A 21,376-nucleotide genomic window follows, 5' to 3' on the forward strand; every position below is an offset into this window, starting at 1 on the left:
TTCCGCCCTGGTCTCAGTTGCTTCTCTGCAAAAACCCACTATTCTTTTCTGAAATTGTCCACAGAAAAGTAAGTTTCTAGTCTCAATCAATCTTGAGATCTATTAACAAAACTATTTAGAATTTGATTCTAAATCATATCTAAATCGTTGGAATTTGATTCCAATCATATCATTTGATTCCAATATCATATCATTCCAATCAAAAACATTTTTCAAAATGTTTTTACTAGAACAATGCAAATCATTTAACAGTTTGTTTATTTCAGGATTTCCCTTTCTTCTCTTGGTATTATATCATAAAAAGATATATTACAAAAGTTTACTTAATATAACACTAGGACCTCATAAAACAGTCCAACATATTAGAAATATCCTGAAATTAAATTAAATAATTTTGTCTTTATCTAAAAATGTTAGGTAAGGCATATTTTTCACTCAAGGGCTTTTAAGCATTTGTTCAAATATATTGTTTTTCTATTTTTTTTTTCCATACTACAGTGGCCAAATTCACTGTTCAGACAATGCTCACCCTGTAATGACAATGCTCTCCTTGGTCTACTAGAAAACACAGCTCATCACAGAACGGGTGGGGTCTGGAAGACACCACAGTGGGTCTTCTGGTCCAACTTCCCTGCTCAAGCAGGGTCATCCTGGAGCACATGGCACAGGATTGCTCCAGATGGTTCTTGAACATCTCTGGTGTGGGAGACTCCACAGTCTCTCTGTGCAATCTGTTCCAGTGCTCAGTCACCTGCACAGTAAAGTTCTTCCTTATATTCAGGTGAAACGTCCCATTCATCAGTTTTTGCACATTGCCTCGTGTCCTATTGCTTGGCACCACAAAAAAGAGCCTGGCTCCAGCTTCTTGACACCCTCCCTTCAGAACACATTTTTGATGTTGAACAGATTTTTTGTGATTCTACTTTAGGACTTAGAGCGAATCACCTTTTTGTGGACACTGACAGATGCTTTTCTGCACTTCCAACCAAATCAAAGACTATGTTGGAAGGGTCAAGCACTCAAAGCTTTAAAATATATTTTGATTTTATTAAAATACAAATATACATTTGTATACTTCATTAGTACAAAGAGAACAAAATACAGGCCTATTAACTTCCCTCTTTAATTTCATATTGAAGCTATGAATTCAGACAACACCTTCCCAGTAGATCACTGATCTGTGAAGTTCAAGAAGGATTTGTTTTTCAGGGTCTCTACTATCACCAGCATGCAGCCACAGGAGGAAAAGTTATCACAGTCAGGCAGCAGACACCTCTCTAGTCCTACCACATATGGGTACCAATTAAGCTGTGATAGGTCAGCAGCTGGATAAGATGAAATTATAGATGCAAATCATACTGACCCTTGATAATTCACTTCCTCTTCTCTAGCCTGGTCTATGAAATCATGATATATATGTGATGAAGATATGGTCTTCAGCATTTTGGAAATTCCAGTCACACAACACACTACAACATGCTAGGACATCTGCTCAGGAACTCAGCTATAAACACATCACTAAGCCTTCCCATCTCTCCACTTGTCTCCTTCAGACTTTCCATCTAGAGTTTCGAGCCTCATCTCTTCTGTTCCACACTTTTGTTCATAGATTTTGCATAGCATATTTACCTACAGCTTTATGAAGAATATTGTGATTTACATCTCTGATTCTCTGCAAATGAAATGATCATAGAAAAGATATGTATGTAGGAGCCTTTTCAAGGATATGGACCAAAACTGCAACACTGTGGTTCATAGAGGGTACACTATGCCCTACCAGCTTCCAACAGAACTGCAATGTACCCTTCTTTGCCACTGTGTCTCTACCTTAAGTTTACATGTGGAAATATAAAATCAAGAAGCAGATGGAAACAAGATATTCAGTGAGTATGCACTCCTCTCCTAGGAGAAGACAAGGAAGACTCTACTATTAACACCCTCAAGATATGATAGCCATGAATTTTGATAACATATATGTGAATTTTAGAGATGAGAACTTTTTGTTTATAAAAATAGACTTTCCTGAGGTTGTTTCTAGAAGTATACAAGTAACAACCAAACCACTATCAAAACAAGGGATAGGTACAATAAAAAAAGTCTAGATCTCAATCTAGCAAAGGATTTATGTATCTAAGTTCATGACAATTGCATTGAGTAACCTAACGTTATGCCCGTATTCAAGTTCTATTTTGAATCAATGATGCTTATGAAATTGGAAGACTGGAGAGGAGTTGTACATTGATTTACTGGGTAGTTTTACAAATAGTATGAACAGTGCACCAAAACCACAAATAGGCTAATAAAAATCAGTGCCTCAGTTAACTTCAATTAGTTTAATAATTTAGATAATGGATTAAAAATATATCATCTTGAAATAGCTTTTAAAAACTGGGGATTGTGAGAAGTATATATAATTCCCCCCGTAGAAGCAAACCAGAAATCAAAATCTCCCATGAGTAGTTTTGCCTTAGGAAGTGATTTATAAATTAGGTTCTCCTTTCAAACTTCTTCCTACCATCTAGTCAGTCAACTTTTTTAAATTACATGTCTAGGGAGCCTTTCACATAGCCATTAATGTTCAAAGCTTTAACCTTCAGAATATTCCTGTTATTCATTGAAATAAAAAAGACAAACCAAAGACCTGCTGATGAAGAGAAAGATTGTATATTTGTTCAAAATTAACGGAGGTCTTTCTTGGTAAAAACCTTCTGTAATCAGGCTACCCTTTTGCTTTGACAGAGTACTGATGGGGTGAAGACAATTTTGTGGCTGTATGTAAAATTGTGCTGTAAAAGACCTCCAAATATGGCTATAAGCACATCCTAGAAAACTTCATTACTCTGCACAAAAGTTTGCAATTTTATGTTCTTAATAAGACACTGTTACACTGTTAACTCTCAGATTACTTTCTCATCATCGATTTAAGCTTTCCTGGTATCACCAAAACACAGGCATTAAAACTGCAACAGTTTTGACAAGACTATTTCATCAGGTCTATTAATGACTTGGCTGTTAATGGCTAGTACTCCTTGTTCTGGGCTCAGTAGCAGACCTATCATTCAGCACAGCTGGAAAGTAAAACATTGCCAGTCAGAGAGGCAAGGTCTTGCATTCAGAAAGAGGCAAACTATTTACCTCACCATTTTGTGTTCCAAGTCCAAAAGTGGTCTGAGCTATAAGCAGAGGTGAGATCCTGCTATTATCAGTAACAGAGCTTCATGATATGGTCATTGTCATCTTGCATCCGTGCCTCTCACAGCAGAAGAAACCATCAATCACAAGACCAGCAATATCCTGCAGCTACAAAAAGCAGGCATTCTCCTGCTACCTTCTCGCATTTGGAATGCATTTAAGAGTAATGTATTCTGTTGAGTTCCCGCAGGCATTTGTAACTTGAGTCCTTACTTACAAGAAGTGCTGGCATCCATCACTTAAAAAATTAATAGAACTCACAACTATACACTACTAAACTTCAGGCACTGGTTAAACAATAACAAATCATGACAAAGTATACAGCTCAGCTGGACTAAGAGAAAGGAAACCATTTTATTCTTTTCAATGTTCCAATCCTGGCAATCAAAAACAGGTTGAGTTTCCAGAGTCTCATTTAAGTTAGCAGAATTCCAGCAGTTTATACAGGCCAAAGACTCCATATCTGATCTCCATCCTAAAATCTGAATTAAAAACTAAACTAATCACTTCCTAAAATCTATACATGTGCACATTTATAATCATTCTGTTTCTTTATTTGTTCTGCTTTGAAGTAGGGTAACTTTAATATGGAAAATGTGAATCCTTTTTGGATACGAATGTGAGTATTTTACCACTCAAGATTTTACACACAGGGAAAATCCTTCTAATACAATAAATTTAATCTTGTTTTCTTTACCTATTATTGCTTTATCCCAATGCTTGAGGTAAAAACAGTTCTAATTAGGAATGCTAAATTGACATTCAGGTAGGAGGTGGGGACAGAGGGAGATCTATCAAAATGTATCTACATTTTCAGAACTGAATTTGGAACCCTTGAGCAGAAGCCCGCCACTTTCTAAATGCAACTGGTGCAGGCTACCTGCAATTTTTTTTATAATACTAAGACTAATAATAAACTGCATGTCCCTCAATCCTCCAGTGACAGAGATACAAGAAACCGAATCACCTGCTACAAGGCTGATAACATGCTGTGCTGCTGCACTTGGACCATTTAATTAGGAAACATGAGCTTGGATGTCCAGAAAGCCATGGAAAAGGAAAAGAAAGGTCCCAAAAAGAAACAGTAATGACACTGTTATTAATATATATATAACATTATTAATATAATGTATATATTATATAATATATATATTTTATATATATATATATATATAACATTATTAATATAAATAACAGAAAGAAGGGGAAGATGCTGGAAATAGGGGAAGATCCCAGAGATCAGGGAGAGATGGGAGGCCAGAGAACCTACCTCCACCATAGTTTTGATCAGTGATGCCCAAGGTTGGTAGCTGCAAGTGGTGGCACAGCATGAGCAAACAAGACTTTGTGCCCAGCCTTCCTTGGCCAGCAGCTACCTCCTTACTGAGAGGGGCAGTGGGAAGCTGGCAAATGTAAGGGTGAGAAGAGAGCAAATGAGCCAGCATGGGAGGCATCCAAGTAAGGCTTTCATCTGCTTCCTTCTTAAGTCCCAGATTCACTATGGGCTGTCGTTTACACTGTCTCATCAGTGATGTGAGATTAAAGTAATAAACTGAAGAGGACAATAAACCATTTGCCAGCATTTTTCCAGTGCTAGCTCAGAATTTTAAGGAGTGATAATAAAAGATTAACATTTATGAGTCAATGTGTTGGATTCATCTGTACACTCTGAATTTTTAAAGGTCAATTTTTATGTACTTCTATTTGTTTGTGAATGATTTTAGAGTTTCAAATCTACAAACTATATAGCTCACTAGGTTTAAGTTCATTTGAAATCTCATCACACAATTCTTTCATTATGGATTTACCCATTTCTCACCCAAGTGGAAAAAACAGCAATACCTTACTTCACAGCTTCAGGCCCTGTTAATCACAAAACACTGCAAAGGTATCAATTTAGAATAGGAAACAAAATTAAATACTCTGCAGGCTTACTGGAGCTATTGATGCAGTATTCAAAATTGATTCTGACTACTGGCATTAAGGAACAACCCCAAATGAAAAAAAAAAAAAAGGTTCTTGCTCCTTTTCCATGCTCTGACTGATCCAAATTATTATCTTAAAGTAAATGCTGTGAGTCCTTTACATTTTTATTTCCTCTGACTTTTGTTTAATGATCTTCACAGTTCTTTTCCAAGGATTCTGAAAAAAAGCTCAAAAAGAAGAGGTGCTGCTCAAAAAGAATTAATAGCACTTGTAAAACATATTTAATTCCCACAAGTTTCTTTCATAAAAGGTTAAGATTTTTTTTTGTTATATGGTGAATAAATGCTACTGGCTAAAAGTATAACGGAATTAAAAGTACAGTCTTATGTTAAACTCAGTAAGAAATGAAGGAACCACCTCTGCATACATTAATTTACTTTTAACTACACTGTTACCTATCTACAAAGGTTTAGATATCTTTTAGATTACCCCAAGAATTTATAAAGATATACCATTACAGAACAAATACAAGTGGGTTGTTTTGGGGGTTTTTTTGCATAGTTTTATTGGATGTCCACAAGCCTGGATGGGATGCACCCAGCAGTACTGAGGGAACTGACTGATGTCCTTGCAAGGCCACTCTCAACAATCTTTGAATGATCATGGTGACTGGGACAAATACCCAAATTCTGGAGGAAGGCAAATGTCATTTCCACCTTCAAGAAGGGTGAGAAAGAGGACCCAAGGGAACTAAATGCAAGACAGCCTCACTTGAAGCCTCTGAAAGGTGATGAAACAAGAAATCCTAGTATGACCACTTCTGGAATGTGCTCTAGTGTCTGTCTGATTAATAATGGTTTCTTAAGGTCTCAGATCTTTGATGAGACCATCAGAGATATGGAACAGAAGCATAACTGTATATAACCATTCAGTCTTCTCAGCCCCACTTGAATCTTTCTAGGATAACACTAGAAAAGGGGAAAGGGAAATTAAAAATGCTAAAGAAATGTGCAAGATGACATAACATGGAAAAAATAAATTAAATATTGTTCTGAATTGTGGTTGATTTTTTTAAAATTGTTTACAAAATTTCAATAATGACTCATCCTAGAAACATCTCCAGTGCCAACCCAGGTAGATCAGAAGGTCAAAATTACATAAGCAAAATGTTTAGTTGCTCACTAAAGACAACAGAAGTGTTCTACTCACAACATGTTTACCCAATATTTCACCCAGGCATATAAATAACTAGAAATTAACACTAGGAAATGGTGATACTAATATTCCCCACATGACATTTTGTGTTCAGTCGCTTTGAACAGCTGTGACAGATGACAAAAATCTCTAGAGGCATGGAAGAGACTTACATATAAAGAGAGATTAAAAGACTGGAAGACAGGAATTGTTTTATTTGGAGAGGAAATGAGTAAGAGTTTACTGGACTCAAGAAGTAGAGGAAGCAAAAAAAAACCCAAAAAAAAACCAATCAAAAAAAAAACACCTCAAAAACCAAACAAAAAACCACCAAACAATAAAAAAACAACAACAACAAAATCCAAAACAAAACAGAAAAACAACAAACCAGGAAACAAACATAACTGCTACAGAATAACCTTCTGCACTACCAAACTACAGTGATAGGAGTCTTCATGTCCTAAGAAGCAGGAAAGCTCTCCAACCTTCTTTTTGGCAACAAGCCACATCTTAACTATGTTAACAGAAACATTCCTGGGGCCTCTTTAAGAGCCAGAGTGAGGCAGATTTCAGCAGGAAAGACAATATCTCCAGGCTTGAGTCAGAACTACCATCGAAATATAAAAACCAGCAGACTGCAATCTGAGGCAGTTCCTGAGTTCCTTCTCCTTAGTTGCCATTTCAAATTGTTATATTCCCCAAGGGAAGGAGGATTGCTTGTTTGTACTCAGACCACTTTTAGCTACAAACCTCAAGCACTTCCTAGAAGAAGATATGTATCTAACCACGAAGGGCTGCAAACATAATCTTTTGGAAATTACTATGAGACTGTGTACTTCTATTTGCTCTTTCAAAATCAAAGCCAGCAGTCAGCCAATGGAAATAAATTCAGTTAGTTCAATAGTGATATTGAAAGATATATTTTTTACATGAGCCATATTTAATTTGAAGCCTACTGGAGCACCAAGTTATTGAGACAACAACTTCAGAAAAACTAATAAAGCAGAAAGATCCTCGAAACACTAGATTTTTTTCCTGACATTCATCTGAGCAGTGTAGAATACACTGTTGACATGTATATAAGTTGTCTGATGCTATTCCAAGCAAGGAAGTTATTCCAAGTGGGTTACCCTTTATTTTTCAATGTGCTGAATCATTTATAGCTACTCTCTATTCAGGACCACTACTATCATTTAACAAACACACTGATATAAATGTTTCATCAAGCACATACTGGTCAAAGAAACTATTGAACAAATCAATCAAACAAAACCTTGTATGACAAATCAAAGAGTTTTCTGCTTAGCTGAAGCAAGGCTTGTTCCCCATTAAATTAGTAGCTAGTGAGAATTACCTACTGGGGAGGTAATTATTTGATGAAAGGGGATGGTGGCTGGTGAGGAAAAGCGAATTCTCTGAATGGTGGCAGTTTTATAATTAAAACCTGTGTTAGTAGCAAAAACAACTGGCAGAATATGAAGAACCATGAAAAAGAGGAAAAAAAAATTGAAGTTTTCTTACCCAAATATTTTTTAAAAATTCAAAAAGAGATTAATTTTTTTTCCTTATAGACAACTTCAACTGAATCTATAGCAGTGGCCTCCACTGTGAGGTGCACACACATCTAGGTGTGCAAGAGACAACCCATTAGGGTACAGAAAGAAAAAATATTATAACTTCAGCTACATATATAAATTTTAAATAAATAAACACACATGTATTGAAGGTATATGCTTGAAGATTTTTAGTGATGAGATGCACAAAAAGAAATTTGGACTTTGCCACTGTATCTTTAAGAAAAGTTCAAGTGCTATTAAAGACATATCCTGTGAAATAATTTATAGCTATAGGCAAGTTTCACATACCACAGATGTAATGAAAGACTAAATAGTAAATAAATTTGTGAAACAGTAAACAGAGTTCTTTGATGAAAATACGGTTATTATTATCATGCACTTTTCCCCATCAATGCCTTTTTAATTATAAGCCTTTCATATTGATTCTGAATGCTAATCAGATTATAGCATTGCATTATAAATCTAAATGAGCACACAAATATCCATTAAAACATTGGACAATTTTTGCAGACTCCAAGTTTCATTCATCACCTCAAGTCTTTTGAGAAAGGATCAGCTGATATGGGGACTGCTGAAGTATTAATCTTGAATGACATATTGAGTTACTGTTACTAAGTGGATTGTGTTAAACTCAGATAAAATTATAGTATCTAAAATCTTTTTTAAAAGGGTAAATGTGATATGTATCATTTAAAGAAAACTGAGAAAAAAATTAATAAGAAAGATAAAAAAAATGCCTCACTGAAATAAGAATATTTTAAGGAGAATGAAGGGGTTTTTTTTAAACTCCAGAGGCTTTGAAATAAAGATAATATACAAATAAAATCAAGATTTAATTTGGTCCACTTTGGAAGTAGACAAACATTTTTAAATGCATTAACTGCAATTAATGTAGCTAATCAGCTTCAATTCCACCTTCCTTGAAAAGCCAGCTGTACAACTTATTGAGGTGAGGCCTGTGTAAAGTGGTGTGACATGACTTATGTCTCTTTTCAGTGACATAATATCATAGGCATACAAAAGCATAAGAATCACTGGGTCAGACAAAAATCCACTAAGCCTGGACTTCTGTCTTTGAAAGAGGAGTTCTCAAAGCAACATCAGCATTCTCTGAAGCAGAGAAGGTGACAAAGGTAGATGACACAAGGGCAGTGACATTACAAGTCATTTTCTATTCCACTGCTACACCTGACACTTTACTAGTAATGCTTTCCAGATCATTCATGAATGTATTTAACAGAACAGACTCAAGAACCTTGCTGGAAACCTGCTTCCACTGTGAAAATAGCACGCACTTCTACCCTTTGCTTCCTACGTCATAAACAGTTATTTATCCATTTGAGCATTTACCCTGTTCTCTCATGAAAGCATCATTTCTTTATGAGCATTTGGAATGAAAGTGTTTGCATTAAATCTGGAAAACCAAGTGAAATATCTCAAATGAACTGACAATTTCATTAAAGACCACACAAACCAAAAATGTATTCTCTCAGCAAATCAGACAATTAGAGATGTATAAGGCTGGATGTTTGATCTATTAGGTAGCAGTGGAACCGTGACCTCTCATATACAAGCATTGCCCAGAAAGTAAGAATTAACACAGTTATATATGGAAAAAAAGACAATGAGACAAATATAATCAAAATAAAGGAAAGAATCTTTCAGTTCTGACAACTTCAAACACAGTCATTTCTCTGAAATTCATGACCCAAGAACAATGTTAGACTGATGAACAGTGAGGGATACAAAATCAATCAACTTTAACCTTATCACGAATGAGCCTGATCTCTACAGAAATAAGAAAAATGACATATAGAGAAAATTGAAAGGACACAAAGGAAGAATAATTGCTAAAATTTCATCTTAGACAGAATAAAGATATTTGTATTTCTCAAGACACCAAAAAAACAGCATGTTAACATAGCCATGAAGGCACCAAGAGAAGGATGCTCTTCAATCACAACAAAGCAAAATCACAAACTGTGACCAACTATGTAAGTACTATAACATTATGTTCAGAGATACAATATCATAGTGTTTCGTCTCAAGTTGAACTGACACTACAATCCTGTTATGTGTTGATAAATGGCATTTACTGAAATTGTACAGCTATCCACAGCTTTTATTCAGCCCAGTATATTTTATCATAGGCAGTATACACTGTACTGAATCAAAATAAAAGGTCCAAATCTAACAAGCAGGTGATCTACCATCTATGTGATATTACAACAGAAACAGCTTCTTAACAAAAGCACTGGATCAATTCCTGCCCTCATCAGCTCAGCAAGGGAACGTAAAATAGCTCCTATTTGACTTTCTTGCTTCAGGAATCCTGCCAAGTTGAGCACAACTGGTCACAGCAAGCAGATGAAGTATATTCCACTAATTCACACAAGATGCTAACGTCTCACTGTCTGCTTTCCAGCAGCCGACAAAAACCTCTTACATCTCAATGGAACTTTGCCCAGTAAAAACAAGATAGAATTTTTATAAGCAAACCCATATTAAAACTGTAAATATACCATTTTTTTCCTCTATATTATGAATAGACTTAGCAAATTTACACCGCAGTTTTTAATAAACTTCATGAACAAGGTACAGAAGAGGACAAACTATGCTGACAAAAACAAGTCTAAAGACATCTAAAGTAATTTTTTTCTTTGAAGTCCTCAAAATCAGAACTCAAAAAGAGAATACAGATGTACAGAAGCACAGCAATTCTCATCTGTCAGCTTGTTCTATAGAGTCTGTGCCTACATTTAAAAAAACAACAAATAGTTATTCTGAAAAAAGTCACACATACACAGATGAAGGGTGGCAATTGCATCTACAGACAGCTTTAAATAATATCTTCAACACATCATTCATTTCAGAAACGGGCTAACTGAACTACTTTCCAGATCTCATGTAACAACTTAAAGTAAAAACTTGTTAACTTCTCTGCAAAGAAAGGGTATGAAGGACAGCACCTATCATTAATATAGATTCATTGGCATCAACAAACTGCAGATGAAATAAATAATTTTTTATAAGCTAGTAAAAACAACACTGAAGACCTCCAAAAACCTAGGAGTTAACTTAAAGAAGGGAGTTTATCACAGCAAAAATAATCCATTCTTTTCAAACTTATTGTCAATTTTACATTATGCTATTTTGGTAATTAATGTTTGCATCCTCTATTTCATGAGTGGAACATGAAAGTTAACTTTTCAGAGGTCCAGTTGAAGATTTCAGCAAATACTACTTGATCACCTCAAGACTGAAGGACATTTTTTAGCTTAAACTCACTTTACATAAATATGCTTCCTTTTCTTGAGCAGACAGGAAAACTACATTTGAGAGAGAGAGAGAGAGAGATCTAAAAAGATGTAACTTCTGGTTTCTATTTCTTTCAGTGGAAATGACTGGCTACTCATTTCCAGCCATCTTTTAACTTAGACTGCCACTTCTGTACCTTGCTTCCTGATTCTGGGCTGCCTACTAATTTTTGATGGTGTTCTAATAAAAGCAACCCTTCCTACAAATACACTTTGATAAAATCCTTTCTCCAAAGATTCAGATCCTTTTCAGTCTGAAATGCATAGAACTAAGTATATCAGATTCAATGAACAAATTAGCGGAGATTTCCACAGAAATAGTAAATTTTCTTCCTTTGGGCATCTGAAGACAAGATGAACTTTCCAATATTTTGAAGAAAAAAATAATATAGAAAATACACAGCTAAGTAAACAGAAACATGGTGAGTTATATGTTACAGCCAGAAGGGTATTAGTGATACTGTTCAATGAGTGCCTAGGAGTGCAGCCTAATAAACCAAATGTATTCAACATACAAATTTTTGGTTCTAATACATTTCTCAAGTGTTCCCATATTCCTATACAAACACTATCAGAATGCCATAAATAAAGTGTTCAAACAGATATTTTCTAAAATACATAAAATAAAAGGAAAATAATAATACAAGTAAAACTATTTATTTATTAGGGCTACTAATAAAAGTTCCCTTTTCCTCTTTTAGTGTGCAGCTAACCTCATACACTCAACATACTCTTTTGCTTCCACTCTTATAATAATGTTTGACCTTTCAGTTCCAAAATGCCAGAATCTATATTGGCACTGAACCACAATTCATCTGGCTGACTGCAACAGCCTGTGCTTATCTCCTCTGGAGGAGTCAGCAGACAGACACACAACATTTGTTCAGCACATTACATGATTCTTGCAGTCCATTAAAATACTACATTGTATTGCATCAATGCAAAATGCAAGTAATAATTTTCATTAGGAATACAAAAGCATGGCAGATGCTGCAATATGAGCTGAGTAAATTTCTTGTGTTTCACCAGAAATCTTTTGGTCAAACACAAACTGTTTCAGTTACATTGCATGACATCTACAGGTACAATTTTCTTCACTAAAACAGACTAAGGTGCTTCAGCTACAGTGAGCAACACCTCTCCCCTGTAAGTTTCTGCAGATAATTTTCAGCTCATTCAAGAACTTGGAACTTTCTAAACCAGAAAACAATCCTATTTACTAATCCTTAAACTGCCAAGAACATATGCACAGTAGGAAAAAAATCATGGGTGCTCCAGCTTTTTTAATAAAGTTTTAAGTAAACTACAGTGAAAAAAAGAAAATGCATACTACTGATTGTATAACCCTGAATACAAAGACTGACAGTTCAGTTTTCTCTACTCTGAACAGTATTGACCTGAGCAATAAAAAATGAATGCAGTTGATCAGTACAGCTTTTGACATCAGATATCAGTGCCTCGGGGGATGCTGACCCAAAGAGTTTTCAGCAGCAAAGCCATAGCAGTAACAATGTGTTCTACTGCCTCTTTTGGACATGACATTCAAAAACAATTACCATAATGCACCTTGAATTTACAGAACTTTAGAATGTATATTCTGTTTAGTTGTCTCTAATGAAGGCTAGAAATAAAACACTTCGATCATTCCAACATATGCATCTGAACACATATTGTATTACATTTGTCCTTCCACCACTCAAGCACTCAATATCATACACTGCAGCGCTGAAGGCCAATCTCTTCTGTTTCCGGAAGGTTTTTTTAATCCCTTCAAAATAATTTTTCAGTGCATATTATTAAACATCCTGAAAAAGACTTCTTCTGGCCCTGTATTTAGATAGACTTTGTCCTTTAATTTAAAAGGAGACAACCCATCTACAGCTACTTTGATATGCACTATTATCAAATCCATAACAATTTTTAAACTATGTCTGAATATTTTTCAATAAAAAACTGCCAGTATTGTCTGAATGATTCCCTAAACATTACAGATTGTTTGCACATTTCTTTCTCATTTTCAGTGTTGCAGAACTGGGAATACTTCCCCCCCTTTACACAACACAGGAATTGTCTGCAAAAATTAATTGCTTTATTTAGTTTAAGTTCATTTGGGGGAGGACACTAATGCTTTCAAGTGTTTATTGAAGAAACATGCTTAATTTGAGACAGCTAACTAAAGGTTTTAATTTGTAAAAGTGCCATCAGTCAGGCCATGACACACTAGAAGTTTCATTAGCTGTCCTTTGCTCCTTAAGATTTAAAGAGCTACTTGCCTAATTTTGGCAAACTAATAGGCATGTGATCTACACTTCATATAAACAATATATGAAATAAAGCACTGAAGTCTTTGTTAACTTTTTTCACTGCATCACAATTACTGATGTGGAGTGATTACGTTCTGTGGAAAATATTAAGTTCAAATTTCTGGTATCTTTTTGAACGTGAAAAGCTGATTTCCTGATATGGAAAAGATGAATGATGACTTACAGGAATGACATGCATTATTCCTTATTTCACTCTTTCCTATTCTAAACAAAGAATATGGAATAGGGTCCTCCACAAGAAAACTATGTTTAAAATCTCAGTTGGCTTAGATGATGTGACCTAACTTCCACTCTTTTCAGAATCCATTAGGACTTGGCCTTTCTCTTCACTAATCCTACACCCTTCTACAGTTGCAATGTTTACTTTAATATGGCATACATGTCTCTGCACCTAAGCATCTTTCCAGATGCTCTAACTGCATGTTCCAACTGCAAAAATTCAGCCCTTCAACCATCTTCCAAGTTTTAATTGCCAAATAGCACCTTTACATCTTTTAAGTTCCAGCATTCACTCTACTGCACACCCATGCAAACTGTGCACCATTCCGAGTCACAAAGCTCATATCTTCTTACATCTAAGCTTTTGACAAGTCCTATTGACACCTAATGACATCCTCAGACTTCTAAAAAATTTGAGTCACGTAATTGTGCTCTCCCCTTTCTCTCATAATTTAAAAAAATAAGTCATGTAAAGAGTCAGAGCAGTCTTGGCAAGCATAATTATGCAGGGCTTTGAAAAAGCAATTACTCTTTTTCCAGTGGACATTTTCATAGCACTGTACATAAAGCAAAAAGCTTAATAACGTTAATATTAACTAGTTAACTAGCTTATTAACACTATTAACTAGTTAACCTGTTGCTTCACTAGAGATATGGATGAAAGGAGTTGTTACAAAATATACAGGTCAACAGAAAAAAGTGAAAGGCACAATATGCCTATATGCATCTGAAAAGGGAATCAAGAGAAAGGAAATTTTGGTTGTATGGACTCTCACCTATGCTGGGTCAAAATCTAATTGGGAGAAAACTACTCTGGATATTTTCATTTGCAAAAGATTGACAGTAATTTTCATTGCTTTTTAGTTACCTGATAAGACAACTTCAACTAGGTCTCCTTCTTGGATATCTGCAGCTGATTTCACCAACTGGAGAATGTTTTCAGAGGTAGGGTCATGACGGAAGAGCAAGATTTTGTCGTACATTCCATAAAAGCCACATTCGGGAAACTGCAAACACAAACCCATGAGAATTTACTATGCTGTAAAACACATAACTGTAAAATACAAAACTGTGAAACACAATGAATGCATAATGAAATTTTGAGGGTAGACTGGACCACTTCTCAGACTAGTATCAAACAGGATATATATTTTTTCATCTATGAAAATATTTATCACTATATTCTGAAATGTTTTTTTTCCATCAAGCAAATAAGCTCATTTGCCTTTCTCTTCCTGTGAACAATGCAGTATCCACTAGGAAGTGAGAGAGAAGTAAATGTATCCTGCAGCCACTGCTGGTAACTTTTTCCTCACACGAGTTCCTGAGTAAGATGATTTAATTAGACCTGGAGCAGCTGTTTGGACTAGATGTTCTTTGGAGTGCCCTTCTAGTCTAGATTGTATTATTCCATGATTCTACAATCTCTCCCCAGATGTCTTCCCAAAAGATGCTTTGAAGCCAAAATAAATATATTTCAGCTCTGCCTAAGATTCAATGCTTAAAATGACAACTCAATATGAAATATCTATTTTTTGAGAATGAAGTTACCAGGCACATAAAACAATGGTTCAAAACAATATTTCAAAATTTATCATAATCATTTGATTCAATGCAGAGAAATTTGAGCTGCAAAATCAGATTAAATCCTGTTTAAACTAAAAAAGGTTTCTTAAAAACTCTGAGGTTATACACTGGAGATTATTATTTAGGTAACTTTTTTTGGTTTTATTTTTGTTTTCTGAAGCAAAAAAAATTGCACTTTTTTCACGCTCCCAGCCTAAAGAACTAAGAATTTGTTCTGGAAACACAGCCAAGAAACCCTTTCTATGTTACAAAAGAATCCACTCAATTTTACATCAATGCACTACTCCATGTTTTGGCAACATGCAAGGAAAAAAACACAATGACAAGTACAGCCAGAGAAATAAACTGGTATGTTTTGAGGTTATACACAAACACAGCGGCATTCCTAAGAATTTTCTTTTATAGAGGCAGTGAAATATTATTCTTCAAAATGGGAACTGCTGATCCTTTTCAAAAACTGCAAATTTTTTGTCATTTCACTGGATTTCAGAAAAAGAGGCATTTCCCGCTAAATTCATTATTATTTAAATTGCTTGCTCTCTCTTTATATTCCCATTCCATTTGCTTTTTTCAAATAGCTCTACTTTTTCTACCTATAAAAGTATCTGCAATATTACACATACTGTATATGTCTGTAGAGATATGGGTAGCATGAGGTACAAGTTAGTATATTCTGAAGAAAAAAGTAAATTCAATCACAGTATTTTCTGATAAATTACATACAAGAAATATCTTCTGTTTGAATTAGTTTTCCCCAGATACTCCACTCTCATGTCAAAACAGTCATTTTGATGGTGTGATTCTCAGACATTGTATCAGGACCAACCGTTGCAACAGTGACAAAAATTCCCTCAGCTAAGCTTATTCCTGACAACAATAATGCTGATATGCACAGACCAAAGTAAACAAAAAGAAGCCACGATGCTTGGTATTACACCACCATAAACAGCAGTCAGTTTTGCTGAACACGACACAAAGCAGGGAATTTATGGCATTGGAGCTAAACTCCCCAATAATAACAGAAGGCCTCCTTTCAGTATAATAGCTGCTTAAAGCAGAACTACCAGAGTTAAATAGTCATTATAATGGCCATGAGGAAATGCAGTACATCTGTAAGAATCAGGAGTGGAAGACTTGCTTACACAGGGTTCAGAAACAGGATGTATTTCTGGCTGCTTAACAAGTCATCAGTATCAATTATGATACCAAAGCTGTCCATAAACACCTTGTTTGCCTGCTCCAAGTGTGAAGTAAAATGAATCACTTTAATGGCCTTTCAGTATGCTTCAGTCAAAGGTGCTTTAGTTTACAAGCGAAACTGGATAAATTACCTTTACAGCATAATAACTTGCTTAACTGCCACAGTTTAACTGTGTTTTTCAAACATGTTCTGCCTTCCCCTTTTTAGAAATAGACATATTAGATTTTTAACATGATCACTTATCAGAAATTCTAGGTTCCAGATTTAAAATTTAGCAAAATTTCTAAATCATCTCAAGTCTATCCCCAGTGTTATTTATTAGATACCCTCCTGTCTTGGTTTGAGAAAATGTAAAGGGAAACACTCTAAAATGAGTTCTCCCCCTTCATTTTAACCAATCCCTTTCCACCAATAAGCAGAAACAAAATATGAACAGATATAAGTGAAAAAATAAATTTACTAACAAGTAAAACTGCAATAGGCAAATAACAGACTTCTATTCCAAACATTGAGCATTAAAAGAAATGCTGTCTAAACACTGGTATAGAACATACCTTACATTATATTGTAGTAGCTTTTATGGTAAAAAAGAGGAAGTGCTACTAGCATTTGAAGTCACCTGCAATAAGCACACTGAAATTGTGCACTTCTTTCATTTTCTAAAAATATTACATCACCCATCTACCCATAAGACTTTAAAGAAATACAAAATAAAATTATGTTTTCAGATGAAAAAGACTGCTGATCAGGATCTCAAGTTATTACAAGTCAATTTGTTATTGCCCAGATTGTGGGCACTTTCGTAGTAGATCATCCATAAAACACAGGACAAAAGGAGCCTCAGCACTAATCTTTCCTCAGCAGATACAAAACAGAAGCAAGCAATGAAGTGTTTTTACCCTTAGCAACTGTAAATCTCAAGAAAATCCACCAAAATTCTTTACCAATAACCATATACTAGCCAAGTGATCATGCAAATTCTGGATTTTCAATTAAAAAGCCTTCAAGTGTTACTACAAAAAAAAAAAAAAAAGGTAGACTCAAATTTCAATAACTAGAATGTCTAATTATAAGTATTCAGTAATTCATTTAACCCACTATCCATCACATCAGTCAGTAATTTCAATGTCACTGATCCCTCCAAATGCAAATATGAGCTATGTACATCCACAACCATGCTGTTATTAACAGTCTTTCTCAAAACAAGGATCAAAGAGAAGCTGACAGAAGACAATGTTAGTTGTATTTAAAACTCTATTTATTGTGACAATCAAAAGGTTTTTATTAGAGAATGAAACTTTACAAGACCTGATATATCTAAATGCTAACATATATCCAAATTGAACTGTGAAGCTTTCAAAAATAAATTAATAATAACAAATCCTATCTACAGTTATCTGAATGGAAACCTACTCTGTCTCCTTCTTTTCTGGTAAACCACAATTTAGAATGGAAATTAACTTCAAAGAAAGATAAGACTCTCTAAGGTGAGACAACCAGTTTGGTTTAATAAATATGTATTAGAAAGATTAGCATAGTAGCTATGTCAAATGAAAACCTCATGAAAAATAAATTTCTTCCCCTGAAGAACTTAACCTGGAAGAACAGGAAAACATGTACTCTAAACAATTATGATGTTTCATTGCAATTAGTAATGTAATCCAATAGTGAAAAAAGTCTGTTGCTGAGATAATTTTGCAAAAAAGCTTCTTTTGACATAATAAAATTGAAACACAGAGGCAGATGGAGTCTCACTGCTAAGACTGAAAAAAAGTCATCTTCCTGTTTTTGTCTTTTTATATGTTAAAATTTTGCACATCTTTTGTAAGGGTTAGGTTCCGTTGCTTTATTCTAGGAAGTCATGACAGTTGTTTTTTTAATTTTTTCAGTCATCATTGAACTTTTCCTTAAAATTAAATTTAATTGTGTCATTTAGTGATGTCTGGTTTTTTCTTCTAGATTAGTTAGGTTTTTAGAAGTCCTTAGTGATTATCATATCAGCACCTGCAAAAAAACTTGGATAAAACCTGGAAGTCTTTTACAGCACCAAGATATTGATCCAGCACACATAAGGGCTGTGGGCTAAACAATGTCTTCAGAGCATGTGGAGAAGCTGAGTCACACTGAATGTTTGTTAACTTAACTGCCTAAAACACAAGTAACCTTGATCTAATTTAAACAAGACTGTTGACCTGACCCTAACATACATAAATAAATAAGTAAATAAATAGTCTTACATCAATACTCCCATTTTAGTATAAAGATATACACGTACAAAACTTCAACAATCATATCAACCAAACTGAAACATTTTTCTTTTATATTCTTAAAGTAAGAGTGCATTTTATTTTAGAAGTCAGAATTTCCTTTCTCCACAGAGGTCAGAACACAGCAAAATCATGACACTGAAAAGCCAATGTTTCATCAAGAGGACTGCCTAAATTTTCACTTGGTTGTGGCAGTCATTATTAACTCACAAGCAAAACTCAAGAGATTTTTAGAAGGCTCTATTTACCAATGCTATCATGAAAATATTAATCTTATGCATAAAGAAAATACCACAGGACTTCATGGTTTTGCTGTAAGAAACAGTTAGTGTTCAAAGACTATCCCCACATTTACACCACTACAGTTACTACAAAGTAACACAAATTCCAGAGTTTAAACACAAGTTTACAGGATGGCTATACAGAATATATGTAGCAACATCTGAGTACAAACAGGAGGTGGAGCTTGTTCCAGCAGCAGTGGCATCTCCACCTCAATCCAGGATGTCACATTCCGTGCTTAAGACATCTCAGAAAAGGTGACTCACCCTAGACCTTTCCAGTAACTGCATTTGCACTTGCCAGGCAGACAAACAGCAAGGATAGGCAAAAAACTATTTCCTTATCTTTTTTTCCTTCTTTTTTATTTTTCTCAGGCAATCAATCTTCAGTTATACAGGAAGGAAAAGGAAAATATGAGTAGTACCAATCAACTTGATGCTGCCTATGTTGCAGTACTATCCAAGACATGCTCAGGTCCAACCCATTTGTCACAGGTTCAGAAAAACAGACAAATGATAGATGAACAAATATCTTCATTTGGAAAGGCAAAGGGGCAACTGAAGAAATCTTGAAAGGTGAGGAAGAGATGACCAGAGCAAGAAAAATACACTTAGGAGAGAGACACAGGAAAGACCTTGATTGTCTCATGACCCTTGAGGACAGCCAAGAGCCAGATTTACAAGGGTTAAAGTGGTAAATGGCAACAGCAATATAGGTCTTTGATCCCTTTTTGCCTTTGCATTCCTAAAAATGTATTAGCAATTTCCTTCTAATCTAACTGCTAAGCGAAACAGACAAGTTACTAAGAATATGCTGAATACTATACCAGCCAGGAACCATTCTCTGGATCCACAGTTAAGTGGCACAGAAGTGGCTCACTGCCACACAGATGACCTCTTTCCCCAGAAGCAGGGAGATGACATTGCCACGCCTTATTTTAAACAGTCTCTTACACATGCTAGGATCCAAACTGTCCGAGCATCATCTGAAAGAATGCAATTTGGCACAGTTCAAACTGTATCAGGAAGCATGTAATTAAACAACTGAAAAGTTTATGTGATTTTGGGCCAATGCTTGAGCCTGTATCCTCATTTCAGTTTATTTATAAATACATTTTTAGATATAACCTCAGAGACCTATCACCATGTGGAACATTCCAAACATCAGCTAAGTTTCTTAATGCTTTACTGTGGCAGCATCATTCCTTATTTACAGTATTCATTATTCCTTTTACATTTTTACTACAATGCTTGATGTACAAACATGTCTTATAAAGGACTTGTTACCTGTGGAATACCAGTTAGTAAGCAGCTTCGAAATAGGCCATCTGAAAACACCAAACTTCTTATTGACTGCTTTGTGGTGTAAATAGTATTTTGGATAACAAACACATACATACAAATATTTTTCTATCTCTGTAGCAGTGATCTGCTGCAGAAATCAGATTCTTTCATCTCTCTTGGGTCAGGAACAGAGTATGTTGCCCACACACCCCGACTTGGACTAGCTGTGGAACAATGAAGCTCCACAGAGTAAAAATAATGGCTGAGCTCCTTCACAGAACTACCCATGAAAAAGAAAAAATATGGCCATGGTGAAACATAGAAAAATGGCTTTTCTGGAGAGAGCCTGAACTCTGAACTACCTATTCATCAGCCTTTTTTAGTACAGGTTGTTTCCTGGACCCATTCAGGGTAGGAGTTGTTTCCTTTGTATTTCTTCAAACAAACAGGTTCTTTTGCTACCTATGCTTCCTGTCACTGTATGTCAGTTTGCCCTCTGTCACGCAAATTGCTCACTGCCAAAATTAGAGAGTATACACCACATTACTCATGCTACTTCCGTGCAGACCTTAAGAACTCCCAGTTCAAGGCAGCCAGGCCTGAGTCTCCTCTCACTGTTCCTGAACTGTCTGGCAAGTGGCTGCTGGGGTCAATCCACCATGGCAACTGAACATGAAAAATCTAAAATAATAACACTTTTCTCTCAAACAAAGAGAACTTTAGCATAGTTAGTGTTACTCTATTTGTTCTATGTTTTACTCTATTTGTTCTATCACAAGATACAAATACATCTCCATTTCCATTGAAAATATTGGATATATTTTTCATTGAAACTTCTATGGAAGTACTTTATTCTGAATTATCACATGCAACGGGCTACCAAAAATATGTTTTTGGTTGATTATGTGTTGCAAGTTGATTTTCATTAATACCATACAAAGGCTACCTTAATTCAAAATAACCTTTGTCTCTCAGATATAATGTGTCTTCTCTAAGACTAATCTTTT

At 35.2% G+C, this 21,376-nt stretch overlaps 1 protein-coding gene across 4 annotated transcripts in view; it reads right to left on the minus strand.

Moving 5' to 3' along the window:
* Positions 1-21,376, minus strand: part of PRKD1 (protein kinase D1) — a 116,083-nt gene that overhangs the window by 44,594 nt on the left and 50,113 nt on the right. For 3 of the 4 annotated variants that reach the window (XM_038136844.1, XM_038136846.1, XM_038136847.1), the window contains exon 2: positions 14,618-14,756. In XM_038136844.1, the coding sequence (XP_037992772.1) occupies positions 14,618-14,756 (139 nt within the window). Of the gene's footprint in view, positions 1-4,462; positions 8,550-14,617; positions 14,757-21,376 lie in introns of those variants that run through there. The other variant, XM_038136845.1, reaches the window with a different exon arrangement.

Source organism: Motacilla alba, chromosome 5, assembly GCF_015832195.1.
Source record: "Motacilla alba alba isolate MOTALB_02 chromosome 5, Motacilla_alba_V1.0_pri, whole genome shotgun sequence".
Classification (NCBI taxonomy): Eukaryota; Metazoa; Chordata; class Aves; order Passeriformes; family Motacillidae; genus Motacilla; species Motacilla alba.